At 54.9% G+C, this 16,474-nt stretch overlaps 1 protein-coding gene across 1 annotated transcript; it reads right to left on the minus strand.

Moving 5' to 3' along the window:
- Window positions 1-2,326: 2,326 nt before the first annotated feature.
- Window positions 2,327-10,254, minus strand: LOC135666263 (uncharacterized). Its single transcript, XM_065177830.1, has 2 exons — window positions 8,715-10,254; window positions 2,327-2,511 (listed from the first exon to the last, which is right to left on the minus strand). The coding sequence occupies exons 1-2, from the start codon at window positions 10,252-10,254 to the stop codon at window positions 2,327-2,329; spliced, it is 1,725 nt and encodes a 574-aa protein (XP_065033902.1).
- Between the last annotated feature and the right edge of the window lie 6,220 nt (window positions 10,255-16,474).

Genomic DNA, 16,474 nt, shown 5'->3' on the forward strand with positions numbered 1-16,474 from the left:
TGAGACACCAAGGATGTCCTATATGAGTGCTCCACTCTTTGATACCAGACTTATAGGTTTGGTTGTTCCCAGATCTAGTACAGCTGGTCATTGGGAGTGGTAGTCGACCTTACGAGGGCTATTGAGTGTCGACAGAGGATCATCCACTCTCGGCATCATGAGAGGAATATCCCATGTGTTCATGCTCAGATAAATCCCTGGCCAGGGTCATTCGGGTTGAGAGAGAAAGAGTTCTCCGAGAGAATCCGATTAGAGCGAGACTCGAGTAGAAACCGTATGGGTCTGACAACACCATGCTCGATATACGGTCTCTAGGATATTAGATGGATGAGGGACTATAGGTATATGGTAACTGAGGACAGACAGGTCCAATGGATTGGATTCCCCTGTATCGTCTGGGGACTACGGCGTAGTGGCCTAGTACGTCCGTAGTCGATGAGTCAAGTGAATTATTACAGAGATAATAATTCACTCAGTCAGAAGGAGTTCTGACAGGTATGACTCACTGCCAGCTCGATATTGGGCCTAGAGGGTCACACACATATGGTAGGCATTGCGATGAGTAGAGGTTCGGATATGAGGTTCGGATATGAGATATCCGACGGAGCCCTTGTCTTATTGGATGCAGATCCAATACCCACTAGGGAAGGACCCATTAGGGTTTGACACGGGATCTCTATAAATAGGAGGGATTCACAGCCTCATAGGCTAGAGTCTTTGCTTGCCCTTTCTATTCTCCTCTCCCTCTCCACCTCAGAATAGGCCTGGAGTTTTGAGGAGGGTCGTCGCTCCTCTCCCTCTCCACCTCAGAGTAGGCCTGGAGTTTTGAGGAGGGTCGTTGCTAGAGAGGAGGAATGCTTGACCTCCTTCACCCTCTCCTAAGGATCTTCAAGGAAACAGGGATATACGATCTCCCTAGGTAACACAATCTCTATACGCAGTTTTGTGTTTTGTGGATTTTTGCACACCAATCTTCGCACGACGACGAACATCTTTTTGGGAATCGGGGATTTTTGTTTTCTTGTTCTTCCGCTGCGCATGTGATGTCGCCCCCAATAATTTCCCAACAGTGGTATCAGAGCCAGGTTGTTCGTGCGAATGATTGGTTTTGAACTGCGTGTGTTGTGTTTAGGAAGAATATTGACGTCAAAATCGTTGACGCAAAAGCGAGGAAGGGCAGCAACAGTTGCTGCCCTCGATCTGCATGCCTGCAGCCACCTGCAGCGGTAGCCGCAGCCGCAGCCAGGCAGCACAGCGCCGGCGCATGCGCAAGCGCTGTGCCTGCAGCAGCCGAACGGCGGTCTGCTTGCAGCAGGCTTGCTGCTGGCGGGGCTGGCAGCCCACGGGCAGAGGCGCCGCCGCTGCTCCCGCGGGCGAAACCCCCCCACAGGGGCGGCCGCCCGGCGGTACAGCACCGCCTGCGGAGGCAGCGGCATCGCCGCCAGCGGGCGTGCCGCCTGCAGGCGAGGGCAGTGCCCTCGCCCCGCCGCACAGGCTGCCGCCGGCAGGGTGGCGGCGGCGGCAGCAGCGAAAGGGGGAAAGGGTATTAGGGTTTTCTGGGCAAAAGATAGTTTTGCCCCTCGGAATTTGAGAAATTCCAGTTTCTGTCTTTTATCCAAATTACGAAAATACCCTTAGGAATTGAGAAATTCCCTACATGTCCCTGATTTCAGAAAAATATTAATTAATTAAAAGGTTTAGTTGATTATTATTTTTATTATTATCTAGTAGTCTTACATGATGATGATTATTTATACATGTGATGTATGATGTGTGTACTTGTGATTATTATTATTGAGGTCTGCGAACCTCCATTATATTTCTCGTTTATTGTCGGGCCTGTGTGCCTATGATTAAGTTGTAATCACATGAGGAGGCGCAGCGGGAGCGTGGATGCGATAGCGGGACCCACGAGACGGACGATCGTGATGCATGGAGATGCATCAAGATGTCGACGGAACCGACGAGGACGAGATGGACGATCACAGGGCATGGAGATGCACCGTTGCACACATAGATCTTGATGTGAGTGATTAGGCCTACTGGCTCGGGCCTAATCATATTAGGTTGTGGTCCATGATCATCTGGTGTGATTGCTTATACACATACTAGATATGTATATATATTTGCATGCGATGTAGATATATATTAAATATGTATATGTGTGACATGTCATATTAGGAGACCAAATTATAGAAACATCGCTCGATAATATTAAGTCGGTAAACGTGAGGCAATTAGATTGACCCACGTGGCCTTCCATCGTTATGAGTAGGAACCTGTTAAGGGAAAAAATGGCAAACAGTCTCAGCTGCTCCAAATGACATCATGCACCTCGGAATTGATCAAAACGCTGACCGAGGCACACTAATATCCTGCAAAAGCCAGGTCCAACACGCTGACCGAGGTACATCCTGCAAAAGCCAGGCCGAACACGCTGACCGAGGTCCAACACGCTGATCGAGGTACATCCTGCAAAAGGCAGGCCGAACACGCTGACCGAGGTGCATCCTGCAGAATACTCCCCTATAAATACCCTCTCATCCATTAGGAGAGGAGGAGGACACACTCACAAACCACACTTGTATGGAGGCATTTCGTCCTCCAAAACCCCCTCCACATCTTCCTCTAACTTGTTCGTCGGAGGGGTCGGGCCGAGCTTCCGACCCGACCTGTGTGCAGGAACGAAGACGAAGTGACCTCTTCCTGGCGCTGCTGCGGAGCTGCCGACCCGATCTACCGCCCCGAACGACCGATCCCGACCGGGAGACCCCGAGGGAGCTAAGCCCGAGATCCCCGACATTCCGAGCCCCAGAACCGAGCCGCGTCGGCCCCGAGGCCACGGCTTAAAAAGTTACTCACCGTAACAGAACCGATTCCCGGTGTAGGTTGAGTTGGTCGAGTCTCTCGAGACTCACCTATATCGCGATTCGCTATCTTGCTTACAACATAGAGATGTCACCGGTGACCTGAGGGCATGGTATGCTTGGTCGAGTCCCTCGAGGGTATATCATCAAATCAGACTCATCTTGTAACGAAGGTGTTGACTTAACCGAGCATCATGGTTGGTCGAGTCCCTCGAGGCCATGGTGATTCGGAGGCCGAACAGGACGGGAATCACAAGGAGTTGTGATCGGCAAGAGTTGCCTACCTTTTAGGCTTAGTGTGATTGGTCGAGTCCCTCGAGGTTACACTAAGACGCTGATTGGATCCTGATCCTCATTAGAAGTATGCCGGAGACTTCCGTTTCACGTGCTTAGGGTGTCGCGTGACTCGTTAGTAAAATAGTGGGAGCATATTAAGATAGAAGTCCATATCTTGATAGTTTATTTCTTGCAAAATCTGCATGTTATTCATTTTTGCTACATCTTTATTTTCAGAAAATGTCGCTTTCAAATCCCTTACGTGGCATACTTGATGTCAACCGCCTCACTGGTCCAAATTATACGGATTGGCTCCGTAACTTGAGAATTGTTCTCACAGCGGAGAAAATCGTGTACGTCCTTGATACAGTGATGCCTACGCCCGAAGAAGGGGCAAGCGAGGATGAGATCGCTCGCTACGTGAAGTACATTGATGACTCCACTCTTGCTCAGTGCTATATGTTGGGCTCTATGACTCCAGAGTTACAGAGACAACATGAAAAGATGGATGCCAGATCCATTCTCCTACATGTCCGCAAATTGTTTGAGGAACAGGGAAGGACTCAGCGATATGAGATATCCAAGAGCCTCTTCCGCGCTATGATGACTGAGGGGACATCGGTTCAGAACCATGTCCTAAAGATGATTGAGTGGATAGAGAAACTCACAGGTCTAGGAATGGTCCTAGAGGATAACTTGTGTGTGAACATTGTGCTTCAGTCCCTACCAGATTCCTTTTCACAGTTCATAATGAATTTTAATATGAACAAGCTTGAGGTGACTCTCCCAGAGCTCCTCAATATGTTGAGGGAGGCAGAGAGTACTATTAAGAAAGAGAAGCCAGTTCTCTACACTGGTGAGACCAAAAAGAAAAGGAAAGCAGAAAGGTCCCTTAAGAAGAGAAAGGGCAAGGGCAAACCAGGTAAAGCAAAGGTTGCTAAGAAAGACCCAACAAAGGACAAAGGCCAGTGATTCTACTGTGGTAAAGATGGGCACTGGAAGAGAAACTGCAAAGAGTACCTTGCAGAAAGGGCGAAACAAAAGCTTGATGAAGCTTCAGGTACATTCATGATCAGTCTCCATTTGTCAGACTCTTATGATAACACATGGGTATTGGATACCGGTAGTGCTTATCATATATGCAATTCGTTGCAGGTTCTGGCAAGGCCTAGGAGACTAGAGAGAGGCGAGATGGACCTCAAGATGGGTAATGGAGCAAAAGTTGCTGTATTAGCTGTTGGCGAGGTCGCCCTACATCTGCCTAGTGGAGCTTTTATTGCATTAGATGCATGTTATTTTGTTCCTTCTATTATCAAAAACATTATCTCCATTTCATGTTTAACAGTTAGTGGATATAAATTTGTTTTTGAGAACAATGGTTGTTCGATATTATTAGATGATAAGATCATCACGAAAGGAACATTGCATAATGGTTTATTTATGTTAGACACCACTCCACATATCATGAATGTAAATGTGTCCAAAAGGAAACGAGATGAGTTGAACAGTGCATACCTGTGGCATTGTAGGCTAGGTCACATCCATGAAAAAATGATTCAAAAGTTGCTAAATGATGGATATCTAGATCCATTCGACTATGTGTCTTATGCAACTTGTGAGCCTTGCATTCGTGGAAAACTGACCAAATCTCCATTTAGTAGAACTGGAGAGAGAGCCAATGAGTTGTTGGAACTCATACATAGTGATGTATGTGGACCCATGTCAACTCATGCCATTGGAGGTTACTCCTACTTCATTACATTTACTGATGATTTCTCAAGGTATGGATATGTGTACTTAATAAAGTACAAGTCCGAGGCTTTTGAGAAATTCAGAGAGTATAAGAATGAGGTGGAGAACCAGACTGGAAAGAATATCAAAACTCTTCGATCAGATCGAGGAGGTGAATACTTAAGTACAGAGTTTACTCAGTTCCTCAAGGACCATGGGATATTATCCCAATGGACACCTCCTTATACACCTCAGCTCAATGGTGTCTCTGAAAGGAAAAATCGTACGCTATTAGATATGGTACGGTCCATGATGAGTTTCGCTGACCTACCCATCTTATTCTGGGGATATGCCCTAGAAACCGCATCTTACCTTCTGAACAGAGTTCTAACTAAGTCGGTAGTGTCTACACCATATGAGATATGGAAAGGGAAGAAGCCTGATCTTAAGGTTGTTAAGATTTGGGGCTGCCCTGCCCACGTTAAAAGACACAACCCCGATAAGTTAGAATCAAGGACAGAGCGATGCATATTTGTGGGATACCCCAAGGAAACTTGTGGGTATTACTTCGATCATCTCGAGGACCAAAAGGTCTTTGTAGCTAAGAGAGCAGTGTTCCTTAAGAAGGAACACATTCTTGGCGGAGACAATGGGAGAATGATAGAGTTGAGCGAAGTTAGAGAACCAAGCTCAAGCACCACTCTAAAGCCCGAGTCTGTTCAGGTACCTAATACACAAGTTTCAACTTTACGCAGGTCTGATAGAGTATCCCATCCTCCTGAGAGATATGTGGGACATATTAGAGCAGAGGATGTAGAGGATATTGATCCTCAGACCTATGAGGAGGCTATTATGAGTATAGACTCCGGGAAGTGGCAAGAAGCCATGAATTCTGAGATGGATTCTATGTACTCCAATAAGGTTTGGAACCTAGTTGATGCGCCCGAAGGTATTGTACCCATCGGTTGCAAATGGATCTTTAAGAAAAAGATCGGAGTAGATGGAAAGGTAGAGACCTATAAAGAAAGGCTAGTGGCTAAAGGGTATCGTCAAAAGGCAAGGTGTTGACTACGACGAAACCTTCTCACCCGTAGCAATGCTAAAATCCATCAGAATTCTATTGGCTATTGCAGCACACTATGATTATGAGATCTGGCAGATGGATGTGAAAACCGCATTCCTCAACGGGAACCTCGAGGAGGAGGTGTATATGATGCAACCTGAGGGATACGTGTCCAAGAACTGCCCAGATAAGGTGTGTAGGTTGCTTAGATCCATTTATGGACTAAAGCAAGCTTCCCGAAGTTGGAACATAAGATTTGATGAGGCAATCAGATCTTATGACTTCGTTAAGAACGAAGATGAGCCTTGTGTATACAGAAAGGTAAGTGGGAGCGCTATCACTTTTTTGGTGTTATATGTGGATGACATCCTCATCATTGGGAATGACATAGGAATGCTATCCATAGTAAATGCTTGGTTATCTAGAGACTTCTCCTTGAAGGACTTAGGGGAAGCATCATATATCTTGGGGATTAGAATCTATAGAGATAGATCCAAGAGGATGCTTGGCTTGTCCCAGTCCAGGTACATAGAAACCATTGTCAAAAGTTTTGGCATGGAAATTTCCAAAGGGCAAACATGAATATGATACCTTTTGCCTCAGCAATAGGGTCTATCATGTATGCCATGCTATGTACTAGGCCTGATATAGCGCATGCTCTGAGTGTCACGAGCAGGTATCAGGCGGATCCAGGCTTGGAGCACTGGAAAGCAGTAAAGTGTATCCTTAAGTACTTGAGAAGGACTAAGGATCTTTTACTAGTATATGGAGGTAATAGCCTTAAGGTTGAAGGCTTCACTGACTCAAGTTTTCAGTTTGATGTCGATGATAGCAAGTCGAATTCAGGGTATGTGTACACCTTGAATGGAGGAGCAGTGTGCTGGAAGAGTTCCAAGCAAGATACCACTGCTGACTCGACAATAGAGGCGGAGTACATTGCTGCATCGGATGCAACAAAAGAGAGAGTCTGGGTGAAGATGTTCATCACAGATTTGGGAGTCGTTACGAATAGCGAGAACTCGACTTCCTTATATTGCGACAACTATGGGGCGATTACTCAAATAAGGGAACCCGGGTCTCATCAGAAATGTTCTGAGGAGGTTCTAGCTTATAAGAGAGATCGTAACCCGAGGAGATGTAGCAGTGGAAAGAGTTCCATCCGAAGATAACATTGCAGATCCACTGACAAAGCCGTTGTCTCAGATTGTCTTTGAGCGTCACAGGGGTCTGATGGGGATCAGACACATAGGTGATTGGCTTTAGGTCAAGTGGGAGATTGCTAGTCATAGGTGCCCAGCAAGCCAATCACGTGAGTGATGGCACGTGTGACTTGATACAGAATCTTTTTGCTTATTATATTTTGGCGTATATCACTTTATAACTATTGCATAAATGCATATATATTGTGATATCATTGGATTTGTGCAATGGGAATCGGATCGTGATGAGATCACGATAATGAGATCGATTCACCTTTAAACACATATCCTAAATAATCCCGGTCATAGGTTACTCGAGAGGGACATCATGATAACCGGATAGACTGGTGTGCTGTATACCCGTCCATATGATGGATGCAGCTAGTCTCATAGCTGCTCGTATAGGGACACTAGGGATACAGTACAGGTGCTCATTGGAGAATGAGTTCACTGATTGATCCGCTTACGGAATGTTGGATGGTTGATGATGCCTTATTGTCAGACAGCGATTCCGTAGTTCTAGTGGTGTATCTGGTCCTTAGACTTGAGACACCAAGGATGTCCTGTATGAGTGCTCCACTCTTTGATACCAGACTTATAGGTTTGGCTGTTCCCAGATCTAGTACAGCTGGTCATTAGGAGTGGTAGTCGACCTTACGAGGGCTATTGAGTGTCGACAGAGGATCATCCACTCTCGGCATCATGAGAGGAATATCCCATGTGTTCTTGCTCAGATAAATCCCTGGCCAGGGTCATTCGGGTTGAGAGAGAAAGAGTTCTCCGGGAGAATCCGATTAGAGCGAGACTCGAGTAGAAACCGTATGGGTCTGACAGCACCATGCTCGATATACGGTCTCTGGGATATTAGATGGATGAGGGACTATAGGTATATGGTAACTAAGGATAGATAGGTCCAATGGATTGGATTCCCCTGTATCGTCTGGGGACTACAGTGTAGTGGCCTAGTACGTCCGTAGTCGATGAGTCAAGTGAATTATTACAGAGATAATAATTCACTCAGTCAGAAGGAGTTCTGACAGGTATGACTCACGGCCAGCTCGATATTGGGCCTAGAGGGTCACACACATATGGTAGGCATTGCGATGAGTAGAGGTTCGGATATGAGATATCCGATGGAGCCCTTGTCTTATTGGATGCAGATCCAATACCCACTAGGGAAGGACCCATTAGGGTTTGACACGGGATCTCTATAAATAGGAGGGATTCACAGCCTCATAGGCTAGAGTCTTTACTTGCCCTTCCTATTCTCCTCTCCCTCTCCACCTCAGAGTAGGCCTGGAGTTTTGAGGAGGGTCGTCACAACCCTACTGTGTGGATCACCGCTAGAGAGGAGGACGCTTGACCTCCTTCACCCTCTCCTAAGGATCTGCAAGGAAATAGGGATATACGATCTCCCTAGGTAACACAATCTCTATACGCAGTTTTGTGTTTTGTGGATTTTTGCGCACCAATCTTCGCACGACGACGAACATCTTTTTGGGAATCGGGGATTTTTGTTTTCTTGTTCTTCTGCTGCGCATGTGATGTCGTCCCCAATAATTTCCCAACAAGGCTCACGCCCCGAGGCTTCGTCGGGGGCGGTCCGGGCATAGGCCTTCCTGCCCGACATAGAACTTCCTCCGGATGCGGGGCCCCCGGCTATGACATCGATGTGTCGCTCAACAGGGCCCTCCGGACGAGGAGACTGCTCTTTGCTCGACCGGAGGTACTGGCCGAGATGGCCTCTGAGGATGAGCTCCTCGATTTGTCTTTTTAGCTCGTAACACTGCTCCGTGTCGTGCCCGTGCTGTCGATGAAATCGGCAGTACTTTGAGCGGTCTGCGAGCTCCCGCGGGTTCTTCATCGGGTGGGGGTCCCTGAGCAGCCCCTTCCCCCTTTCGTGTAGGAATATCTCCGTCCGGGAGGAGTTCAAGGCGGGAAGAGGAGGCCTTGGGTCAGGCCTGTCCAACTTTCGCCGGGAGGTGGTGGGTTGCTGGTGTCGGGGCGGCTCCGACTTGACCTTTCTGTGCTCTTCTCGCTTTCCCATCATCCAGGTTTCTGCGGCGATGAACTGGCTGGCCCGTTGGAGCATCTCAGGGACCGCGACGGGGGGCCTTTCCACGAGCGACCAGAAGAACCTGGAGGGTCGTAGGCCGGTCATGAAGGCCTGCATCAAGAGAGAGGGGTGAGCATCCGATAGTCCACGGATTTGCGTCGTAAACCGGTTCACAAAGTGAGAAAGGGGCTCGTCCTCCTTCTGGTTGAGCCCCAAGAGCAACGCCATAGATGGCTTCGGTCGGGAGTACGCTAGGAAGTTAAGCTCAAAATCCTTGGCGAGCTGGTCGAAGGAGGCGATGGTCCCTGGCTTCAGGCCGCTGTACCATGCGCGGGCTGGTCCTCGCAAGGTCGTCGGGAACGCCCGGCACATCAGGGCGTCTGAAGTCCCGAACAGCGCCATCTGGGCCCGAAAAGCGGCCACATGGTCCGCGGGGTCGGTTGCGCCGTCATACGCGTCCAGGGCAGGGAGGCGGAAGTGCGGCGGGATCGCCTGATCCTGTATCTCGGGGGTGAACGGAGATCCTTGGTGTCCGTCCGTCCCGGGTTCTCCTTTTGACTTACGAACCTCCTGTTGTACCTCGTCCAGCCTTTGACTGACGAGGCGCAGTTGGGCCCGTAGGGCGTTCGTCGAGTCAGCAGTCGGGGCCTCGGGCTCGGGGTGGCTCACCGTGTCCTCGGCTTCCCTGCTCCCCGGTCGGGTTGTGGGGTTTCGAGGCGAGCCCGGAAGTTCTGGGGGTGGTGCGTGGGTCCGGGCGAGAGTCTCCTGTTGCTGCGAGGGCCTCGCCGCACGCGGAGGGGTTCGTTGGGAGATAATGGTCTGCACCATGCTTGTCAGAGTTCGGACCTGGTGGGCGAGGTCATGAAAGGCCTCGGGCGACACTTGCGAGGAGTTGGCGGGTGCGCCGCCAGGGGGTGACAAGCCCGGGTTGTTGAACAGTCGCCAGTAGCGTTCTGACACCGCTGCGGGGCGTTCGTCGTGGGTCTCGTCACGCCGTTCCCCTAAGGCGGGGAGCTCCGCATTTGAGGATCCGCCGGGGTAAATTTGCTGATCGCTTGACATTTGGACGCCGGCCCTCCTTCTAGCGCCAATCTGTTACGGTAAATAACGTTCTGGCCGCGACTTTGGGGTTGACGCGGCTGGTTCAGGGCCCCAAATGCCTGGGATCGGTCGTGTCTCCCTTTGTAGGGCTTGAGATGGCGGATGCAGAGGGTCTTGCTTGAGAGCTCCGCCTTGACGAATCGGGTTGACGGTGGTCGGGTACCTGCACACAGGTCAGGTCGGTATCTCGGCCCGACCCCTCCGACGATCAAGTTAGTGGGAAGGAGTATTGTATTGGGTTCGAGATCCCCCTTGTGCTGGGAGCCGGGGGGGGTATTTATAAGGGGGGTTGATGTTACCTGATGGGCCATCCTGCCAGAGCATGACCGTACCTCTGACGGCGTCTGTCGCCGCCGTGGGCGTTGCGTGGAGAGCCGAGCTGCCGTAGGGTATGGGGGGTGTCAGCTGGCGCCTTTGACTGCCTCGGCCGGCCGTGATGGGTCAACCGAGGAGGTCGTTCGGGTACGGCGGGTATGAGTGCGTGTCGTGTCGTCGTTAATGCTATTTCTGGGGCAGCGCGTCGTACTGGGCGTCCGACGTGGGGGGGGTGTATTACGTCAAATCCGGGGGTTATGTCAAGTCAGTTTTTTACCCTTATCAGGCAGCGTCGCAGGCCACGCCGTCCCACGCGGAGCAACAGTCCGTGGCCGAGTCCCAGGAGCGGAGGAGGCCGGAGGGGTCGGCGGTGATGCCGGCCTTGAAGGTGAGAAGGGCCGAACGGTCGTGGGGGTGACATCCCTGCGACCACTGCAGCAACAGGGTGGAGCAGAGGAAGAGGAAGACGAGGCACAGCGGCTGCATGTTATCCATCTCTTACGTGAAAGAATCGACGAGGGTCGACAGATGTTCTCCCCAGTCGAAGAACTTGTGCAATGAAAAGGCGGTGAATCAAACTGGAGTAAAAAAGCATTCGTTACTGCCATGAAAGTGGCAGCAGAGGGTCTCTTAAGAGACCATTTCCTCGCAGTTTCTACTTTCTTTAATGGGCTCTCAGGTCGGCAGAAATGTGGAGATGCAGCAGCAAATTAGGCGTGGAAATGGAGTCTGCTGCTGCAGTCATGAACGGTCTCCAAGGAAACTGGGGTGAGGCCCCATGAAGCTTGCCTGGGTTCAGACGCCCCATGATGGAAGTGGCGCTGCGGACTTTAATGGGACCAGAGAAGAAAGAATAGGGGCGTCTCTCTGTCCCAATGGAGTATTTTATATCTCCTTCCTTCTCACCTAATGAGCTGTCGGAGTCGATGGGCTTCACTTGCCTTCGCCTGCCTTTCCAGGGTGTGTACTTGTGATGGCGCACGAGGCTGTCAACCACTCACCACAGCAAACTGCAGGTTGGGGGAACCTCAACTCATTGTATCATCTGGCTGTTTCTACAAGGCTTTGATACTGATTAGATATCGTTGCACACAGGCATTTAGGAAGCGAACGATTTCTTCTGTTACAAGGCAAAGGAGAGGAATGGCAGACGGCTAGCGCCCACAGGTCAGAGGCTAGATGCAGAAATCAAGGTAATGCGTGCTTTGAGATGCACGAAAGCAATTCAATTCGAGTGATATGAACTATAAATATGGTTGGTCATTTGACAGTGATCCTCTCTTTGACCGAATAGATTCCCTGTGCCATCTCAGTAACACTGATCTATTATTTCTCGATTGCGCCAGTTCTATAATGCCTGTTGTTACGGTGAGTAACTTTTTAAGCCGTGGCCTCGGGGCCGATGCGGCTCGGTTCTGGGGCTCGGAATGTCGGGGATCTCGGGCTTAGCTCCCTCGGGGTCTCCCGGTCGGGATCGGTCGTTCGGGGCGGTAGATCGGGTCGGCAGCTCCGCAGCAGCGCCAGGAAGAGGTCACTTCGTCTTCGTTCCTGCACACAGGTCGGGTCGGAAGCTCGGCCCGACCCCTCCGACGAACAAGTTAGAGGAAGATGTGGAGGGGGTTTTGGAGGACGAAATGCCTCCATACAAGTGTGGTTTGTGAGTGTGTCCTCCCCCTCTCCTAATGGATGAGAGGGTATTTATAGGGGAGTATTCTGCAGGATGCACCTCGGTCAGCGTGTTCGGCCTGCCTTTTGCAGGATGTACCTCGATCAGCGTGTTGGACCTCGGTCAGCGTGTTCGGCCTGGCTTTTGTAGGATGTACCTCGGTCAGCGTGTTGGACCTGCCTTTTGCAGGATATTAGTGTGCCTCGGTCAGCGTTTTGATCAATTCCGAGGTGCACGATGTCATTTGGAGCAGCTGAGACTGTTTGCCATTTTTTCCCTTAACATATTCCCCCCCGGAAAGAAGCTATGCGTCGGTCGTTGTAACGGGAGTCCGAGGCATAGCTTCAGCTTTAGGCGGGTTGGCCGCGTGGGCGCAGTCCCGGGGAGCTGGAGGTCGAGGAGCACGACGCAGGCGGGTGAACCGCGCGGGTGTGTCCTGAGAGCTGGAGGTCGAGGAGCACGACGCAGGCGGGTGAACCGCGCGGGTGTGTCCTGAGAGCTGGAGGTCGAGGAACACGACGCATGCGGGAAAACCGCGCAGGTGTGTCTTGGGTGGCGTAAAGCCGTCGAGCCGAGGAGCGGCCGGGTGTGTCTTGGGTGGCGTAAAGCCAAAGAGCCGAGGAGCGGCGAGGTGTGTCTTGGGTGGCGTAAAGCCGAAGGGCCGAGGAACGGCCGAGCATGTCTTGGGTGGCGTAAAGCCGAAGGGCCGAGGAACGGCCGAGCACGTCTTGGGTGGCGTAAAGCCGAAGAGCCGAGGAGTGGCGAGGTGTGTCTTGGGTGGCGTAAAGCCGAAGAGCCGAAGAGCGGCCGAGCATGTCTTGGGTGGCGTAAAGCCGAAGAGCCGAGGAGCGGCCAGGTATGTCTTGGGTGGCCTAAAGCCGAAGGGCCGAGGAACGGCCGAGCATGTCTTGGGTGGCGTAAAGCCGAAGGGCCGAGGAGCGGCGAGGTATGTCTTGGGTGGCGTAAAGCCGAAGAGCACGACGCAGGCGGGCAGGCCGCGCAGGCGTAGTCTCGGGTGGCGTAAAGCCGAGGAGCATGACGCAGGCAGGTAGGCCGCGCAGGCGTGGTCTCGGGTGGCGTAAAGCCGAAGAGCCGAGGAGCACGACGCGGGCAGGCAGGCCGCGCAGGCGTGGTCTCGGGTGGCGTAAAGCCGAAGAGCCGAGGAGCACGACGCGGGCAGGCAGGCCGCGCAGGCGTGGTCTCGGGTGGCGTAAAGCCGAGGAGCACGACGCAGGTGGGCAGGCCGCGCAGGCGTGGTCTCGGGAGGTGTAAAGCCGAAGAGCCGAGGAGCACGACGCATGCGGGCAGACCGCGCAGGCGTGGTTGCGAGGGCCATGCGGCCGAGTGACACGACGCCGGACGAGGTGATAGGCTCGGCCGAGAGACAACTTAAGCGGGGAGGTCGCACTGAGGTGAACTCGACGGCGAAGGGCCGAGAAGCTCGGCGCAGGTAGGCTGCAGCCGAGTGACACCGCTCAGAGGGGCAGGCCGCTCTGAGGGGAGCTCGGGAGAGTGTGGCCGAGGGGTTCGACGCAGAAGGGCCGACCGCGCAAGCGTGTCTCTGGAACATGGGGCCAAGGAACACGACGCAGGCGGGCAGGCCGCGCAGGTCTGTCTCGGGAACATGGGGCCAAGGAACACGACGCAGGCGGGCTAGGGCCGCGCAGGTGTGGTCTCGGGTGGCGTAAAGCCGAAGAGCCGAGGAGCACGACGCAGGCGGGCAGGCCGCGCAGGCGTGTTCGCGAGGGCCATGCGGCCGAGTAGCACTACGTGCGTCGGGCTGATCGCGCAGGCGTGGTCACGAGGGCCATGCAGCCGAGTAGCATGACGCAAGCCGTGGAGGTAGGCTGGGGTCGAGCGACAACTCAGTCGGGCAAGCCGTGCTGAGGTGGACTTGACAGTGCATGGCCGAGGGGCTCGGCGCAGGAGTGTCGACCGCGCAAGCGTGTCTCGGGAACATGGGGCCAGGGAGCACGACGCAGGCGGGCAGACCGCGCAGGTCTGTCTCGGGAACATGGGGCCAAGGAACACGGCGCAGGCGGGCTGGAGCCGCGCAGGTGTGGTCTCGGGTGGCGTAAAGCCGAAGAGCCGAGGAGCAGGCGCGGGCTGGCCGCGCATGGGGCAGAGGCAGTAAGCTGCGCTGTCAGGCGAGCAGCTGAGGCGTGCTGTCGCGCATGGGGCCCAAGGGTCAAGGCAGCGGGCTGCACCGTCAGCCGAGCAGCTGACGCGGGCTGGCCACGCATGAGGCCGAGGAGCCGAGGCAGCGCATGAGGTCGGCTCGGGTAGAGGAGGTCTTGGACAGGCTGTGGCCGAGGGAGTCTCGGGCCGAGAGGTTACTCAGGCGGGCAAGCTGCGCAAGGGGCCGAGGGGCCGAGGCAGCGCATGAGGTCGGCTCGGGTAGAGGAGGTCTCGGACAGGCTGTGGCCGAGGGAGTCTCGGGCCGAGAGGTTACTCAGGCGGGCAAGCTGCGCAAGGGGCCGAGGAGCCGAGGCAGCGTGCAGCGTGTTTGCTGCGCATGGTGCCGAGGGGCCGAGGCAGCGTGTTGCTGCGCACGGGGCCGAGGGGCCGAGGCAGCGGGCTGCTTGCTGCGCATGAGGCCGAGGAGCCGAGGCAGCGCATGAGGTCGGCTCGGGTAGAGGAGGTCTCGGACAGGCTGTGGCCGAGGAAGTCTCGGGCCGAGAGGTTACTCCGGCGGGCAAGCTGGGGCCGAGGAGCCGAGGCGCGCGGGTTGGTCACGCGCGTGGGGCCGACGCGGGCGGGTTGGTCGCGCGCGTGGGGCCGAGGGGTCGAGGAACCGAGGCGCGCGGGGTGCCGACGCGGGCGGGCTGTTCGCGCGCGGGGTGCCGACCCGGGCGGGCTATTCGCGCGCGGGGTGCCGACCCGGGCGGGATGGCCGCGCGTGTGTCAGCCGAGGAGCTCTCGGGCATACCGCGCAAGTGCGCCTCGGGCATTATGCGACCGAGGTGGCAGGCCGCTCTGAGGTGAACTCGACAGCGTATGGCCGAGAAGCTCGGCGCAGGCGGGCGGACCGTGCTTGGGGCCGAAGGCCGAGGCAGCGTGCAGCGTGTTGGCTGCGCATGTGGCCGAGGGGCCAAGGCAGCGGGCTGCTTGCTGCGCTTGGGGCCGAGGGGCCGAGGAAGCGTGTTGCTGCGCACGGGGCCGAGGCGCCGAGGCAGCAGGCTGCTAGCGCGGGCTGGCCGCGCATGGGACCGAGGCAGCAGGTTGCGCCGTCAGCCGAGGAGCTGAGGCAGCGTGTTGCCGCGCACGGTGCCGAGGGGCCGAGGCAGCGTATTGGCTGCGCACGGGGCCGAAGGGCCGAGCGGCGCCGAGAGGCCGAGGTAGCGTGGGGCCGAGGCAGCAAGCTGCGCTGGCTGGTCGCGCGCGGGGCGCGGAAGCGGGCGGGCTGTTCGCGCGCGGGGTGCCGACGCGGGCGGGCTGGTCGCGCGCGTGGGGCCGACGCGGGCGGTTCGGCCGCGCGCGTGGGACCGAGGGGTCCAGGCGCGAGGGGCCGAGGCAGCAAGCTGCGCTGGCTGGTCGCGCGCGGGGCGCCGACGCGGGCGGGTTGTTCGCGCGCGGGGTGTCGACGCGGGCGGGCTGGTCGCGCGCGTGGGGCCGACGCGGGCGGTTCGGCCGCGCGCGTGGGACCGAGGGGTCCAGGCGCGAGGGGCCGAGGCAGCAAGCTGCGCTGGCTGGTCGCGCGCGGGGCGCCGACGCGGGCGGGCTGTTCGCGCGCGGGGTGCCGACTTGGGCGGGCTGGCCGCGCGCGTGGGGCCGAGGCAGCTCGGCGCAGGCAGAGACCAGCCCCAGAAGTCGCTGCTTCTGGTGCAGGTCGGTTGCAGCGGAGCAACCAAAGAGAAAGCTAACGTACCGTCATTCCGGGCCCTCCTTCTAGCGCCAAAATGTTACGGTGAGTAACTTTTTAAGCCGTGGCCTCGGGGCCGACGCGGCTCGGTTCTGGGGCTCGGAATGTCGGGGATCTCGGGCTTAGCTCCCTCGGGGTCTCCCGGTCGGGCTTAGCTCCCTCGGGGTCTCCCGGTCGGGATCGGTCGTTCGGGGCGGTAGATCGGGTCGGCAGCTCCGCAGCAGCGCCAGGAAGAGGTCACTTCGTCTTCGTTCCTGCACACAGGTCGGGTCGGAAGCTCGGCCCGACCCCTCCGACGAACAAGTTAGAGGAAGATGTGGAGGGGGTTTTGGAGGACG

This window comes from Musa acuminata, unplaced genomic scaffold (genome assembly GCF_036884655.1).
Source record: "Musa acuminata AAA Group cultivar baxijiao unplaced genomic scaffold, Cavendish_Baxijiao_AAA HiC_scaffold_1077, whole genome shotgun sequence".
Classification (NCBI taxonomy): Eukaryota; Viridiplantae; Streptophyta; class Magnoliopsida; order Zingiberales; family Musaceae; genus Musa; species Musa acuminata.